Raw genomic sequence first — 14,884 nt, 5'->3', positions numbered from 1 at the left:
ATCATCTCATGCTTTCCGTGCACAACGGCAACATAACAAAAGTGCCTAACGAGACAAACAACACAACAAGAGCAAGACACAAAAATGTGTTGAAACAACAAACACATATCTCGATCACATGGATATATGAAAAATAAAAATAAAAAAAATAAATAATAAATAGGTGAGTACCTCACAGTGTTGTGCTGAGTTTCTGCTCGTGAATTCCCTCATCGGGGCGTGCATAACCGTAAGTGCTGGGAGGGGAGTCGAACCCAAGTCATTTTGTGCCTTGGCAGCAGAGAGGGCTGATGATGCAGTATGAAATATGAAATTATTCCCTGGCATCGTGTTCATCGCACACCAAGGGGACATTCTCCCTCTCTCTCTCTCGCCTTCTCTCTCTCTCTCTCTCTCTCTCTCTTTTACATAGAGCCATGTGATAGCGGAGCGTTCCCTTGGCGATTATAAAGCTCGCTGATGTAAGAACGGGATATCTCAGAAGACCATGTTCTCATTTCCTCCGCGAGGCGTGAATCAAGTTTACCCCGACTCATTTTGGCGAGTTGCGCGCAAATTCGACTAAATATGCAATGCTGGCAGCAGGTAATGGACCGGGGTTTTGGTCGTGTAGTGCTGTTCTTTGTCTATTTAGTGCCGGAAATGTCTCCGGACTCTTTTAAGAAACACTTTAGAGTAATTTATTTTTTAGAGGCAGTGCCAATAAGGGCCTTCAGGGAGATCATATTCTGCACCAGAGACCCCGCTTTCTCTGCTCTACACCAAATGCCTCGACTCAGAGACCAGGAGTAGAAAAAACTCTGTGTTCAATCATAAGTAACAGTGAAAATCCCATCAGAAACAGAACTTTGGTAAAGTAAAGCGCTCTAAATAGTCCACTTTCAAATAAGAAATCAATTGCTTTTGAATGTGGTGATAGTATATGGATCCTCAAAACACTCGTTCATATCAGCACTTCTAAATAACAATTTCAGTTAAGCCTGTGTATAGTACAGCATCGGCTAGTTTACATTTTGTGGATTTTGCTGATGCTTTTATCAATAGCGACTTCATTCATTCACAACCATTCATTTACGGTCACACACCGACAGCGGAGTCAACTACGAAGGGCGACAGCAAGCTCATCAGGAGGAGTGTCTTGCTTAGGGGCACCTCAACCCTATGGGGCTCGAACTAGCAACCTTCCGGTTACCAGTCAACCCACAGTACCTCCTGAGCTACTGCTACCCATGAAGCAATGCTGAAGCCTCACACTGACTCAATGGCGGCACCTCAGCTGGGCACTGGGGGGTGCGAGCGAGCAGATTTATATAAGCACCCTCAGGGTGGGAGCTTTAATTGCTGGGTCACTGTTACTTAAATCAGGCCGTCATTAAAAGAATCCTCTGCGCCCGTGTGTGCATGGTCTACTCTGCTCCCTACTCAAGGTGAATTCTCCCGGCGGCTTCCAGGGGCCTCTTCCAAGGGCCCTTCGTAACACATCCACACACCTTGCCTCTGGTGTACCCCCATCGTTGTCCCCCCCGTGTTTTGCACCATAAGTACCATAAGCATTCACGTATTGTCCACCTCTGCCGGCTTCAGTTATTATGTATGTGTTCAAAGACTTGAGCTGTATTTTACTTTACCATCTTTCAACCAGGCTAGCTTAGCGTAACACAAAGAAGCCCTCTTAGACAACATAGAAAAATGTACTTAACATCTAAGGCTCATTAAATCAGGTAAACCTTTGAGCGTTCATCAATGCTCCTGCCAAAAATATTCTTTCCCCTTGTTTTTCTCTTTTTTAATTCTGGTTCAGAGGCATTTTTGGCTGAACTATGCCAAGGCTGGTAGGTACTTTAATTGGATTTCCAGTTTAGGTTAAACTCCTCCTTTCTTCTTCAGTAATTTGGGTTAAATGTAGCAGTCCATGCTTAATTAGTGCTTCCTGTTTATGTGGGCAGCGTGATAGTGTGTTACATGAGCATATATGTATGTGGTGACCCAATGTCCACATAGAATGTACAGAAAATATCTTATTTACAAGTGAATAAACACAAAGATGTAACCAATTTCCACTGTCCATTTTCTTTCTCAGGATGGACATTTTGTACATTCATTGAATAGCAGTTAGCCTATGTATGAAGGTAAAGGCAACCGCAGTGTCTGCAAATGTGACAGCAGGATAAAAGGCTAAATGGTGGGAAAGTGTTGAAGTTAAAAGCTGTCTATATGTCTATAGCACAGTTTAAAGTGCTGTGAGAGAAACGCGCCTTGTTGAAAACATCACCTGCCAGACAACTCGGTAGATCATTGCCAAAACGCTGTAAAGAGTAAAATGACTATTGCATTAACAAACAACATTGTGTGTATTTATGGGTGTCCACCTGTGCATGTGTGCATTTCTTTGTTCTTTTGTGTGTGCCTGCACAATGCTTTTAAAGTGTTAATGCATGTTTGTGTTTTTATTTCTTTGAGTGTGGGCAGTCTGCATGGATATATGTGTATATGTTTTTGATGCGTGTTTGTTTGTGCATAGTTATGCGCGTACAAGAGTGCATTTGTGTGTAGGTGTCGGTGTGTTAGTGGTTGTGTGCATGTGTGTCAGTCTTACCACACGTCCTCTGCATCAACATCACACTCGGCCCCAAACTGGCAGATGTCACAGGTGGACGTTTCCTTCTGTCCGGCCTCTGCAGACCCCTCTCCCCCTAGACCCCCAGAGAGAGCGAGAGAGAGAGAGAGAGAGAGAGAGAGAGAGAGAGAGAGAGAGAGAGAGAGAGAGAGAGAGAGAGAGACGAAGGAGCGACAGGAGGGAAAAAAAGAGAGAAATCAGCTCAGAACAACAATTTGATTTTACAACACTTGAAACTACTTCTCTCATCCCATCTCACACGGCCGTGTATACCGCAGTTCTGACGGAGAGCAATAACACCTCGGTATTGTTGAGACACCTGTGTTGAATCTGGCTCGGTCGCCGGGGTGACGTGACCGCGAGAGGCCGCTCCGAGGAAACGCCTCGGTTATGAATACGACCGCCACACATCCTGCCATAATCCCCTCCTCTACCGCACCCATCTCCCATCTCCCCTTCTCACACCCTCCCTCCTATTGCTCTCTTTATCTGTCTCTCTTTCTACTGCTCTCAAATCCCCGCTGATCTTTCCGCTCCCCATTTCATTTCACCATGATGGGTTTTCTCTCTCTCTCTCTGTCTCTCCCTCCCTGTCTCTCTCTCTCTCTCAGCCGGGGAGAGCCCAATGCTCCCTGGATGGCGGGTGTTTGAGAGCTAGGGGCAGGCTTAGGAAGGCTTAGCCCCCCCCCCCCCCCCCCCCCCTCTGGTGCATATCACGCCTCATCACCGTAGCGGTGGGTAGAAGAGGAGCGGGAGGGTAGGAGATAAAAAACCATCTGGCCCAGTTCAGATCACATCCACCTCACACGACTCCTCCTCCTCCTCCTCCATCACGACCAGTAGCTGCGCTAACAGCGCCACCTCCACAAAGATCTCCACACCTACCACCACCTCAATCATCACTACCATCACCAGCACCTTCATGGTCATCACTACCCACACCTTCATTACCATCTCCCCCACCACCAATGCTTCATCCACCACCACCACCACCTCTACCATCATCACCACCCACAACACACTCATTACCGTCTCAACCACCACCTCATCCACCACCACCTCCACCTATTCTCCATCGCCAACACCTCTGCCTTTGTGAGGCAAACTCTGTGGCACGGAGGCATCCATCCTCCTCCGTCACCGATCCCTTTTGCCCGCCTCGCTATTAGACAAGAAACTATTTTTAAACACGCTCACACCAACAAGGAAAAACTAACCATGAAAAAGTGTCTCGCACACACAAATACACACACAAACACAAACCCACCCACACACACTGCATGTTGCCGCCATGCATGGCTACCTTGTCCCAATTCCCCATCTGAAACATTTCTTTCTTGACATCCCTGCTAGTGAACAAATGAATTGGATAGCATCTTTGAAAATGGTCCAACCTTGATTTCGCTCCCCATGGAACGAAAATAGAGTTTGGCTACTTCTTCCCTCAAACAATGCTTTCCATTTAGCTGCATGTACGGTCGAAGTAAATTAATATTTCTTTCATTGTTCTTTGGCGTCCGATCTCACAGCCCTAAGCCATCAGCAAGCACTCTGTTATCGAATGTATTTCTTGGCATATGTCATAAAAGTGCTGAATTTTATATATGGTGTTGTACTGCCCTCTAGCTGACAGAAAGCAATTAATGGCACTTTCATCTTTCCATTTTTTTACTGTTTGGGGTTTATTTAGAAAGTGTTGCACTGCCAGACTGATTTCACCTTCCGTACCTGCCTCTCTGAGGAAGAATAGGCCGCACAAGTAAACATTATTCCTTTTGAGGAACATGGAAAGTTGTTTTCGATGCTGGGTTTTTAATGCTGAAAGGTGCTACGAGGCCATGGTAGCAATGATGCTGCTGGAGCCTCGCCAGCAGACTGCAGCCTGGGAAGCAGCCAAGCGGGGAGATGTACACTGTGTATTCATGACTTTACTTTTCTCTTCGGTTCCAGGTCACAACCACAACAAAGCCGGGCCCTGGACCATGGGAATGCATCTCATATTGACACAACTCTGGTAATATACACCGTGTATATAACAACAACCGTTTTATTTCTCTAAAACAAAACATTTAATTTAACAGAATGCATATTTTATATTGTTGTTACATTGCACAGAGAATTGGAAATGGGAAAGTTGTTGAAATACCCTTGCAACATTTTGAACAATGCGATTCCCTTTTCCTTTTATTTTCTCTTACTTACAACATGATACCACTTGTAATCTCTTCTCTCCATTTCCCGTTCACTGCGGCGTTTCATCTCAAGGTTTTTCAACCTTGGATGCAAATTCATCACGATAAAGAACGTGTGCAAATGACTACGGCTGCACTCCTATCGTTTAAGGGGGTCTGATTACAATACAGTCATGTAGCACAACGCAGCACAACTTCGGGGGGGGGGGGTAGGGGGTGGCAGAAAGGCTTTTAAATGAGGATTCAATCCATTGCCACTGACAGCTCAATTATTTTGCATTTGTTCTCGTGTTCGGCGGAGGCTTCAGAGTCGTGTCAACGCCGGGCCTCCACCTGATTGAATTAACCACCTCCCCCCGACATTACCCAGCGTCTCCTCTGACACCGCTGTAATTTCCCTCACTTCCACCTGCCACGCCGAGAGGTTGGTGGATGTGGGTGGTACATCACTCTGACTCTGAGCCAAGACCAGACCACCTCTGCACCACCTGCCTCCTCCATTTCTACCTACTCCTCCACCACCCCTATCGCCTCCTCCATCTCTATCAACTCCTCCACCACCGCTATTGCCACCTCCATCTCTACCAAATCCTCACCCAGCACCACCTCCTCCTCCTCCGCCACTACTTCTACAGCTTCCATGCTCAACACCATCTCCTCAACCACCACCACCACCACCATTTCAGGAGCAACCCCACTGTGAGAGCCAGTGTGCGCTTGTCTCAGTCTCAGCCTCCGGCTCTTCCTCTGGACCAACCATCCAGCGAATCACCAGCCTCGCACACAGGCCCTGTACACTGTCAAATGCTTGGCTACCCCCCCCCACATACACACACACACACACACAGACACACACACACACACAGACACAGACACACACAGACACAGACACACACACACAGACACACACACACACACACACACACAGACACAGATGCAGACACACACACACAGACACACACACACAGACACACACACACATACACACACACACACACAAACAGACAGTGTCACAGACACAGACACAAACGCAGACACACACACACACACACACACACACACACACACAAACAGACTCTCTCACAGACACAGACATATCAGGGGCGGGCGGGCGAGCAAGTAAGCGTTAACTCTGTCTCTCCCTCGCTCCACACTCCTGATCCACATGAGACAGCGCTCGGTCACGTGTGGATCAGGTTTCTGGTGTGTGTGCACTTAGCTGCACTAACAAACACCCCTGGGCCCTCGCTTGCCCACTCGGCTGTGCTTTTGCCCTCCTTTACACGTCTCCCGCTCACGCGTACACAGACGATACACGGTCACACGCACACACACGGTCACAGACACACACTCACACTCACACACACACACACACAGGCACACACACAGGAAGACACATACTGGCACAGATGTGCACACACACACACACACAAAGAAACACTTACACAAATACCCACACACCTCAGACCCTAAACATGGCATCACAGGCACAATTAGCAAGGGTGACCTGGGACAGCCGATGTTTCCAGCTCCTCAGATCACTCCCCCCTATTTCCCTTTCCGCTGATCCCACCAATCCCGACACATGGCCAGGTAATGAGTGGAATGATCGCCCCCCCCCCCCCCCCCAACACTATCGATCCATGCCTGGATCACAAGATTGCTGGAAGGTCCTGTGAACCCCCCTGCTCCCTGGCCTAGCATACCTTACTCTACCTTGACTCTCTGCTCCTCCTCCTCCCCCCCTCGACACACACACACACACACACACACACACACACGCACACACACACACACACGCCAAAAACAATGAAGTGCACAAGGCATCTGTCAATTAATAAATCAATCTATGTATATTATTATAATTGATTACAAAGCATGTGTATGGCATGGACTAGTTGATGCACAGAGAGTCATGCGAGCGTGTGTGCATGTGTTTGTGTGTACAAGTGAAACGCATGTGAGAAACCTGGGGAAGAGGGGCGATCAAAGGCGATTAAATAGACAAACGATTTGCATGGGTAAGGACATGAGGGAGAGAGCAAGTTAGAGAGAGAGAGAGAAAGACAAATGATTTGATGAGAAGAGAGGAAAAAATACATTTTTGTAACAGTTCAAAGAGACACACACACACACACCCACACAGAGGCACACATATTCTCGTGCGCACACACGCAAACGCAAACACACAGGAGATTTAGGGCAGTGGAGCGCGTGGCCATCATACAGATGATGAATGAAGCCCTCACAACTCTGAGCAGGGCCACCATGACCTTGGTTACACTCACAGAGACACACAGGATAGTAGAGAAGAGGGGATAGGAGGAGAGAAGACGAGAGGTAGAGGGAGAGAAATGAAGATAGGAGAGAAGGAGGAGAGGACAGGAGAAGAGGGCGATGACTAGACGGATATATGGAGGAGTATAATGCTGTATTATTCTGTGATAATCTTTACATAATGTATGAGTGCTATCTTATATTGAAAGAATCACATGTGGGTGAAATTTTATATGGCTGACAGAGGCTACTTTGGCAGAATCCTGTGTCACACTTCAGCTATATCTGTATATATCAGTAGTACCTCAGTATAAAATGAGTATGTAACAGTACATATAGTACCTCAGTATATAATGGGTATGTAACAGCATTAAGTACTTGTTCAGTTAATCAAGATTCTGCAGTGGAAAAATGGAACTCCTAGCGGAAAAAGGAGCAGTGAAACACACACACACACACACACACACACAAACACACACGCACACGCACGCACACACACTTAACTACTATATAACAGTAGCGGACCTATTAATTCATGCATTGCACATCCGCTGTGTACTCCATGCACCACAGCGCTGCAGACCACTTATCTGCATCTCTAAGCACATAATTTACGTGACAGCCGCTATTGGCAGGTGTGACAAATCTGGCCTGAGGCCGTATACTCTTCCAGTAAACGGACATGTGATCGCTGCAACGCAATACAGGAAGCAATAAAGCGGGGTTGCTGATGGCATCCAGAGAGGGAGATCCGGTGTCTACGGTGCTGGACCGGCACAATGTAACTCACACCGCCATCTCCGATACGCAAACACAAAACGACTCACTCCCCCCGCTGTGAGCCATATGGGCCCCCGTGGCAGGGCGGGGAATCCCATTAAAAGAAGACAATGCTGACCATTAAACTAGCCATCAATCACACTGACGTTATCGTTGCCAAGAGCGCCGGGCCCAAGTGCCGAAGTTCGAGAGAGCAAACCCTGAAAAATACACGCAAGACATAATGGTGGTCGATAGCGGGAAGATGACGGATGACACGGGATTTAACTCCTGTCCATTATTTTGTTTTTGTTGTCAGTACCAAGCCGTATCTTTTTTTCTTCAATGGTCAGCACAATGTCCAATGACAGGGGGCGGAACTCCCTCCCTAGCCAATGGCAGTTGGACCACCCAGTGCGTTGGTCCATCGTATTACAGAGCGGTCCATGACAATTATTACAAAATACTTTGAGGGCTATTGCCATTGAAACACAGAGATACCTGCAGGAACTATTTTAATTTTGAACAGCAAAATCTTCACCTCTAGCCTGAAAAGAATCGGTACAACGAAAAAGCCAAATAATACTGTTAACAGTGGTTTCACAGAGGTTTCGGTGACATCAGGAGAGCACATGCGATGGCTTGATCCACCAGACAGGTATTGTCCTTTAAAGCCACCTATTTCCCTTTCCATGGAGAACCACAAAAACAGGCGTTATTTATCGGCGTGTTGATCGTCTAACCCGGCGTGATGTGCAGAGTGCTGTCGCTGTGTGGAGGATTTGTGGCCCCCGGCCTCCTCTCATGCGCCGGCACGGACCCCTCATCGGGGACGTCCGTCCGTCTGAAGCCAGGCCTGCCGGCTCTAAAACCGCCATGATGAATCACCCCCCCCCCCCACCCCCCCCACACACACACACACACACACACACACACACAGGGGGCCGGGTAGGTAGGTAGACAGACAGGTAGGTAGGTAGACAGACAGTTAGGTCTTCCAATCATTTCATTAGAGACAAATGTACTGATTGGACGGGCTTATTTCAAGGATGCGACAACACCAGATACCAGAAGAGTTTTTTTTTTGGTCAGCGCATTTGATTTACTGATTGCTGTCCGATGTAAAGAGACCTTTTCAAATATGACAATAATGATAAATTGCCTACTCTAGCTATGATCAATCAATCCATTTTACTTTAGAGAAAGATCATCGGAACATTGTAGAATCCAAAAGCCACGATGTGCATGTAAAGGGAGTTTGCACTTGTGGGGGATGTCAGTGTTTCGTATACTAGGAAGTATGTGTGTGTGTGTGTGTGTGTGTGTGTGTGTGTGTGTGTGTGTGTGTGTTGGATCAATGGAAAATGCATATCGCTACTGCACTCAATGAGGAGTTGTTACCTTTCTTCACTCTTTTTATTTCCGATACCTAAATTTATATACAATGAGATTTACGTTTGTCTTTTTAAACAGGACCACATTGATGTGGGTGATAAAACCATTAATTTGTGTACTGACTCTGCCGAATAGCAGTTAGCGGGAGCAAACAATAGCATTTAGCACTTTCTCTTTTGAAATCAATGCATGTCGGTTAGGATCGTTTGTTTTTTGTGAAAAAAAAAGTAAGCAATACAAAGCACTTTCTTAAGCATTTTTTTTTATCACAAAGACTCAAGTGCTGTTGTTTATGTAAGCAGTGAAACATGCTCATGGTAAATTATCTTAGGCAGAATTGGTAAAACTACTACAATTCTAATGCTAGCAGACGTTTTAATAAGCCAGGAGAGTCTTTCACATTGGTTTATTCGCCCAAACTGGTAGGACCCTTTAAGAATTCCTCACTTTGCAGCATATTCGTTTTTCGAGTTTCATTCAAGATTCAAGCCACGATGAGGAAACGATGAACCCTGAATGACCCCTAAGTGACTTCTTTGTACAGTCTCTGCGACATCCATGCCTAGCCCAGGCTTCTACTGTGACCACGCTGCGAGTCCCACCAACACAGCCTCAACTGGGTCAGCGCTTTTTCACAACGGATTAAAGTGCGGAATTATGGCTTTAAAACTTCATCTTCACCAGATTTATAGGGGATTATACCATGTTCTCTGTTCGCCTGGCTGGCTCAGCCACTGAAGGAGTGAGAGGTGCTGGTATGCGCAACCAGACCATTCCTTAAAAGTTTGGGGACTTTTTATTTTGTCAGAACCCCCTAAAACTAAATAAGTAGTTGGCCATCAAACTTTTTAAATCCTCTGCATATAGCAGAAAGTTTATCTGTTTGTCTATATCCTTTATTATGTTATCAATCTCTATTTATTGGCCATGCATGTTTTACACATCGTCTGAAGCTAGGATAAGGTATTGTTTTAGAAGTATTTTTTTTAAAAACTGTCCCAGGCCAGTAATAAGCTTGTCCAATCGTTTAATTTGGCCCAAATAAAATCATTGGATGGCCTACCTTTCCGTCTAACAGTCTAGGTACCAGCTTGTACTCATTGAACATGACCAGAGTCCTGCAGGAAAGCAGGCCTATTGCTAAAGCTTGCAAGCTAGTCAAGTGGGTTGGATACTTTCAAAATAACTAGCTTACTCTGTGGGGCTTCTACCAAATGCAAATCCTAGTTTCATTAAGATGTGCTGAAGTATTCCTTCAGTACATCTTAATGAGTACAACTTTGCTTATATAGTACATTATTGATGTCATAATAAATGAAAACAAATTGAAATTAGACATGAATGTAAGCAATATTTTAAAATAATACAAATATTTACAGCACCAGTATTTTGTGAAGAAAATATATGAATATATATTTAACAAATGAAGGCCGTTATTAGAAACCCAAAGGGAGAAAGGAGACGGCCTAGAAGGGGGGCTGACCTGTAGCTTGTTTGCGGCCCACCTCCCTCTCAAATGAAGACAATGGAGAAATTAAATTAGACTGAAATTACATTCAAATTAGCTATCTGATACAATAGCCTCGGGTGAGAGTCTGCTGCATGAATATTTACTCTTCGACACTATGAAATTTCCAATCGTTTTTAAACCTTTCTAAACACATATATCCATGAGGAGGCTAAATGGAGTATCTGTATCGAGGGGCAAGGTAACAATTATACTGGATCGCGATTCACTGGATTGCTTAAGCCAAATGCATACAGAGAAGCCTCATATTGAGGCTCGTCGTTCCTCATATTGTAGCATGACACAAGCACAAACAAGATCCACTGAGAAACAAACCCACTGAGAACAAAGACTCAAACAGTAGCCACGGTCCCCTTGGTCATGGCGTTCTACATTTTAATTGTAGCTCCGCTAATGTAGTGTGATATTTAAATGGTTCTTGGCACACGGCTCTCCATCCGCGGAGCACTGGCAAACAGACAATCTATTTATATCAACGCCACTGAATCATTCATGGCTTTGTCATCTGCTTGCTCTCACGTCCGCTTAACTTAAATAACATATGACAGCTTCACCAGAGCTTCAAAACCACACAAAGTAATTCGGCTTATTCTTTCTCTCTCTCCCTCACTCAGGCTCTCTGCATTGTCGCTCAACCTCGCATGCCCGTCGCAACAGGACCAAAAGGCGACGTTTCTTCATTCACATCTTGCATCAGGGGCGTGTGTTGGAAATGCAATTAATTCCTTTCCTCACGCTTCTGCTAGCAGCTAGGGTCCCTCTGTCCTACCGTGTATTTACTCTGCGAGACCCTCTGTGTGTGTATGTTTATTTGCGTGTGTTTGTGTATGTGTGTGAGCTTGTATTGGGGTGGTGTATTGAAATTAACTGGAGGGAGGGAACAGCAAACCTTTTACTTGTTATCTTGCTCTCTCTTTTTCTCGTCCTTAGCATCCCTCTGAGGCGGTCTTGCATGGAGTCTCATCAAGTGGGTTCTCTCTCTCTCTCTCTCTCTCTCTCTCTCTCTCTCTCTCTAGCTGCGTTTCCTTCCCCCTGCTTTTATGTGAATTTTGAAGTATCGAACCAGTAAATGGTAATGAAAACACCAAAATTCGCATAAAAATCCTCGCTTGAGGAAGTTTTTGACTTATGCGAAAAAGAGTAAATGCGCAAAATGGGAGATGGAAACACACTTTCAAAACAGCTGTGACGTAGCGAACATTGAACACACAGGACTGACAACGTCTTTCCGATTTCCGCACAACGACCGGCCATAGCAACCCTGCCGACATCAACTTGTAGCGTCAGTATATATATAAGAAGTCTATGTTTGTATATCCTTTAATTATACCGTGTCCATTAATCCCTGATATATGGACACCTACTAAGTAATTCAAGTCAAATTGTCTGTTCAGCCTTCAAATCGAGAGCTGGTAAATTATGAAAAATGAATAAACTGTAATCAGACAACGCGGTTATATGCTATAGACCCTAGAGTATCGGTGGAATAAAGGCTGTGACGAATTTCGAATTATAAATATGTACAACCACATGCATTGGCTGCATATTCTCTTCCGTTCTGTATCCTGATTGGGTCATTAAGAAATGATTCACGTATATATTTTACAGAGTGCACACTATGAAAAAGTTTAAGTGTGGAATGTAAAGATTTTTAAATCATTTAAATCATATGCAATCTGACATGCGTCACTTAGTCATCTAATGTGTGGCTCAAGAGCACGTCAGAAGGGGTCCATGGACCTATTCATAATTTGTTCAATTAGAAGACCCTTCTCTCCAGAGCCACTAATAGGGAATTCAGATGCATCATTAGGGAGCCGGGATGAGACATCTTGCTCAAGGATGCTTACGGCTAGACAGCAGACGGCGGGGATCGGACCAAGAACATTTTGGCTGGAAGTTCAACACCGACACCACTCGACTACCCAGTCACAATCCAACCAGCAGACACTCTGGTTGAGTCCGGTAGGCACTGAGGCACTATCTACGGCTAACATTCAGGCTTTGTAGTTTTAGCCATAGAAGTTGTCATTAGTACTTTTATTGTATTGTATCTTATCCTGTGTTTTCCACCGCTGCTGGGCTGTTGTAACAAAGGAATTTCCCCTCCGGGGGATTAACAAAGTTGTTTTCTATCTTATCTATCTCAGCAAAAAGTTGACATTTTAGTCCCAGTACAAAACCACTGCTGTGTCTGCACAACATGCACGTGCACGTGCTTCCCATCATGACGTGTGCGAGCGTCTCTCCTGGTTTCCTTCTCCACCGACACGCCGAGCAGATCTTGGCAACTGCGCCACACCGTCTGTGCTGTCCCCTCAACCTCACACTCCGTTCTGCGCCGCCAGCAGAAAGCAACGACACCTCCAGCCCTCCCCCCCGCAGTCACTCTCCATCCCAGCTATGGGGCTGCAGCCCACCTGGGCACTTCTAAATCCTGCCACCCCCACCGGCACTGCCACCAGCACGGCCACCATCTAACCTCTCCGGGGGGCCAATGTCATGCTTCAGCAGCATCGGAGGAGATCTCTGGACAGCCCTGATGGTGTTTGTGTTGTTGGTGGCGAGGTATGGTGCGAAGGAGCCAAGCATGGTAATCGTGCAGGTGGTGGTGGTTGGAATGGTGGTGGTGGGGGGTGGTGGTTGTTGTTGAGTTGGCATTAGCGGCTAATCACTAATCCTCTTCAGCGGAACGGAGGAGTGGAGTAGCCAGGGTTGAGGAGAGCAGAGTGTGGGCTGACGGAGGGGGGTGGAGGTGAGAAGGTGGGTGGAGGAGGGGGTGAGGAGGAGAGGGGATGCAGGAGATTAAAGGGTGGAGTGAGGACAAATGATGGCTAGGGGGTTCTCTGCTGAAAATGGGTGGGGATGGGGAGAGTTGACAAGTTCATTTAAGTTGTATCATTTGACGCAGGATGGTCGAGTGGGGTTTGACTTCCAGTTGAAGGTTCCTGGGATCCAATCACTGACGGCTGTAGTTGGCATGGTAGTTTAGGCATCCTTGAGTAATATGGTCAAAGCCCTACTGGTCCTTAATGGAGACTAACCTAATTATATCTACTGTCACTTTTTGAATTGACTGCTAAATGACTATAGTTTACACAACTCAAACTCCAGGAACTATTCTGCATATCCGGGGCAATCCAGTGTTGCTTAAACTTAAATCTAAAGTATTTTTTTATCACAACTATAATTTAAGTCTATCTTCAGTTTCTCCAAATTAGCTGCACATATAATGGAAATATTACGGATATTATGGAAAAAGAGTGACAAATTTGAACAAGAAAGAAATTATTTTAACGCTAATTATAGTTAATCATAATGAATTGACAAGAACAATGCATTTTCTTTTTAAAGGTGATGCAAGGCACCATGAGGCAATTACACCTACGAATGAATTATGTTATATTGCCTTAACACACACCGGGTGAAAAGGGACTTCCAAACCCTCATACGGCACTACCTAATCAATGGTAAACAACAGCTGCAACAGCCAAATCGTTTTTTTACCTATACAATTATACTTCACCACACAAACTTTGGTCTTTAATCTAAACATGTAGCAGAAGCCTAATTAATGGCAGCATCAACCAATTAGCACTATGAGCAATAAATTATATTGTTTAAAACATCCAACATTTAAACTCACCGGGAATGTGGTTAGTGAATATGATTCAAAAATTAAAGCTAGCTTTAATTGCTGTTACTTCATACAGCTCAGTTTTTTTCTCTCAGTTTCACCTCCTTTGAGACATTTCCTTTCACACACGGTAGGGCAGAACTAATTTTAGCCTGCCTCATGTTGGCTAAAATTCAGCGTGACAATCAAGTAAATTGAGGCACTTGATAGGTTGAGTATGCCTCGCTTACTTTCCTTACCAAAGAACACAACCTATTTCCCTCTCTGTCGTGACCCTTGATATGGACAGGCTCCTGCATACCTTTGGTGATAAAAGTCAAATGCTGGCATAGAGTCCAAGGGAAGGTGTACTCTTAATACCTTTTTGTTTCCATAAATGGTCTATTTTTACATGGGTTCTACCATAGCCGTTTACGAGCCACTTCCAGACCAACACCTCACTAGGCTGACCCCTGGGGACAGCCATTAAGCATGAAGCA

The 14,884-nt window shown here is 45.4% G+C and overlaps 1 protein-coding gene across 1 annotated transcript in view; it reads right to left on the bottom strand.

Annotated features, from left to right (window-relative positions):
• The window catches only part of tmeff2a (transmembrane protein with EGF-like and two follistatin-like domains 2a), a 110,975-nt gene that overhangs the window by 12,122 nt on the left and 83,969 nt on the right, over positions 1-14,884 (bottom strand). The window contains exon 5 of the mRNA XM_079731353.1: positions 2,597-2,693. Coding sequence (XP_079587479.1) covers positions 2,597-2,693 — 97 coding nt within the window. The remainder of the gene's footprint in view (positions 1-2,596; positions 2,694-14,884) is intronic.

The sequence above is a fragment of the Pollachius pollachius genome (genome assembly GCF_949987615.1).
Source record: "Pollachius pollachius genome assembly, chromosome: 3".
NCBI classification, from domain to species: Eukaryota; Metazoa; Chordata; class Actinopteri; order Gadiformes; family Gadidae; genus Pollachius; species Pollachius pollachius.
Note: the sequence above shows the minus strand (reverse complement) of the source record. Positions and strands in the feature narration are given on the sequence as shown.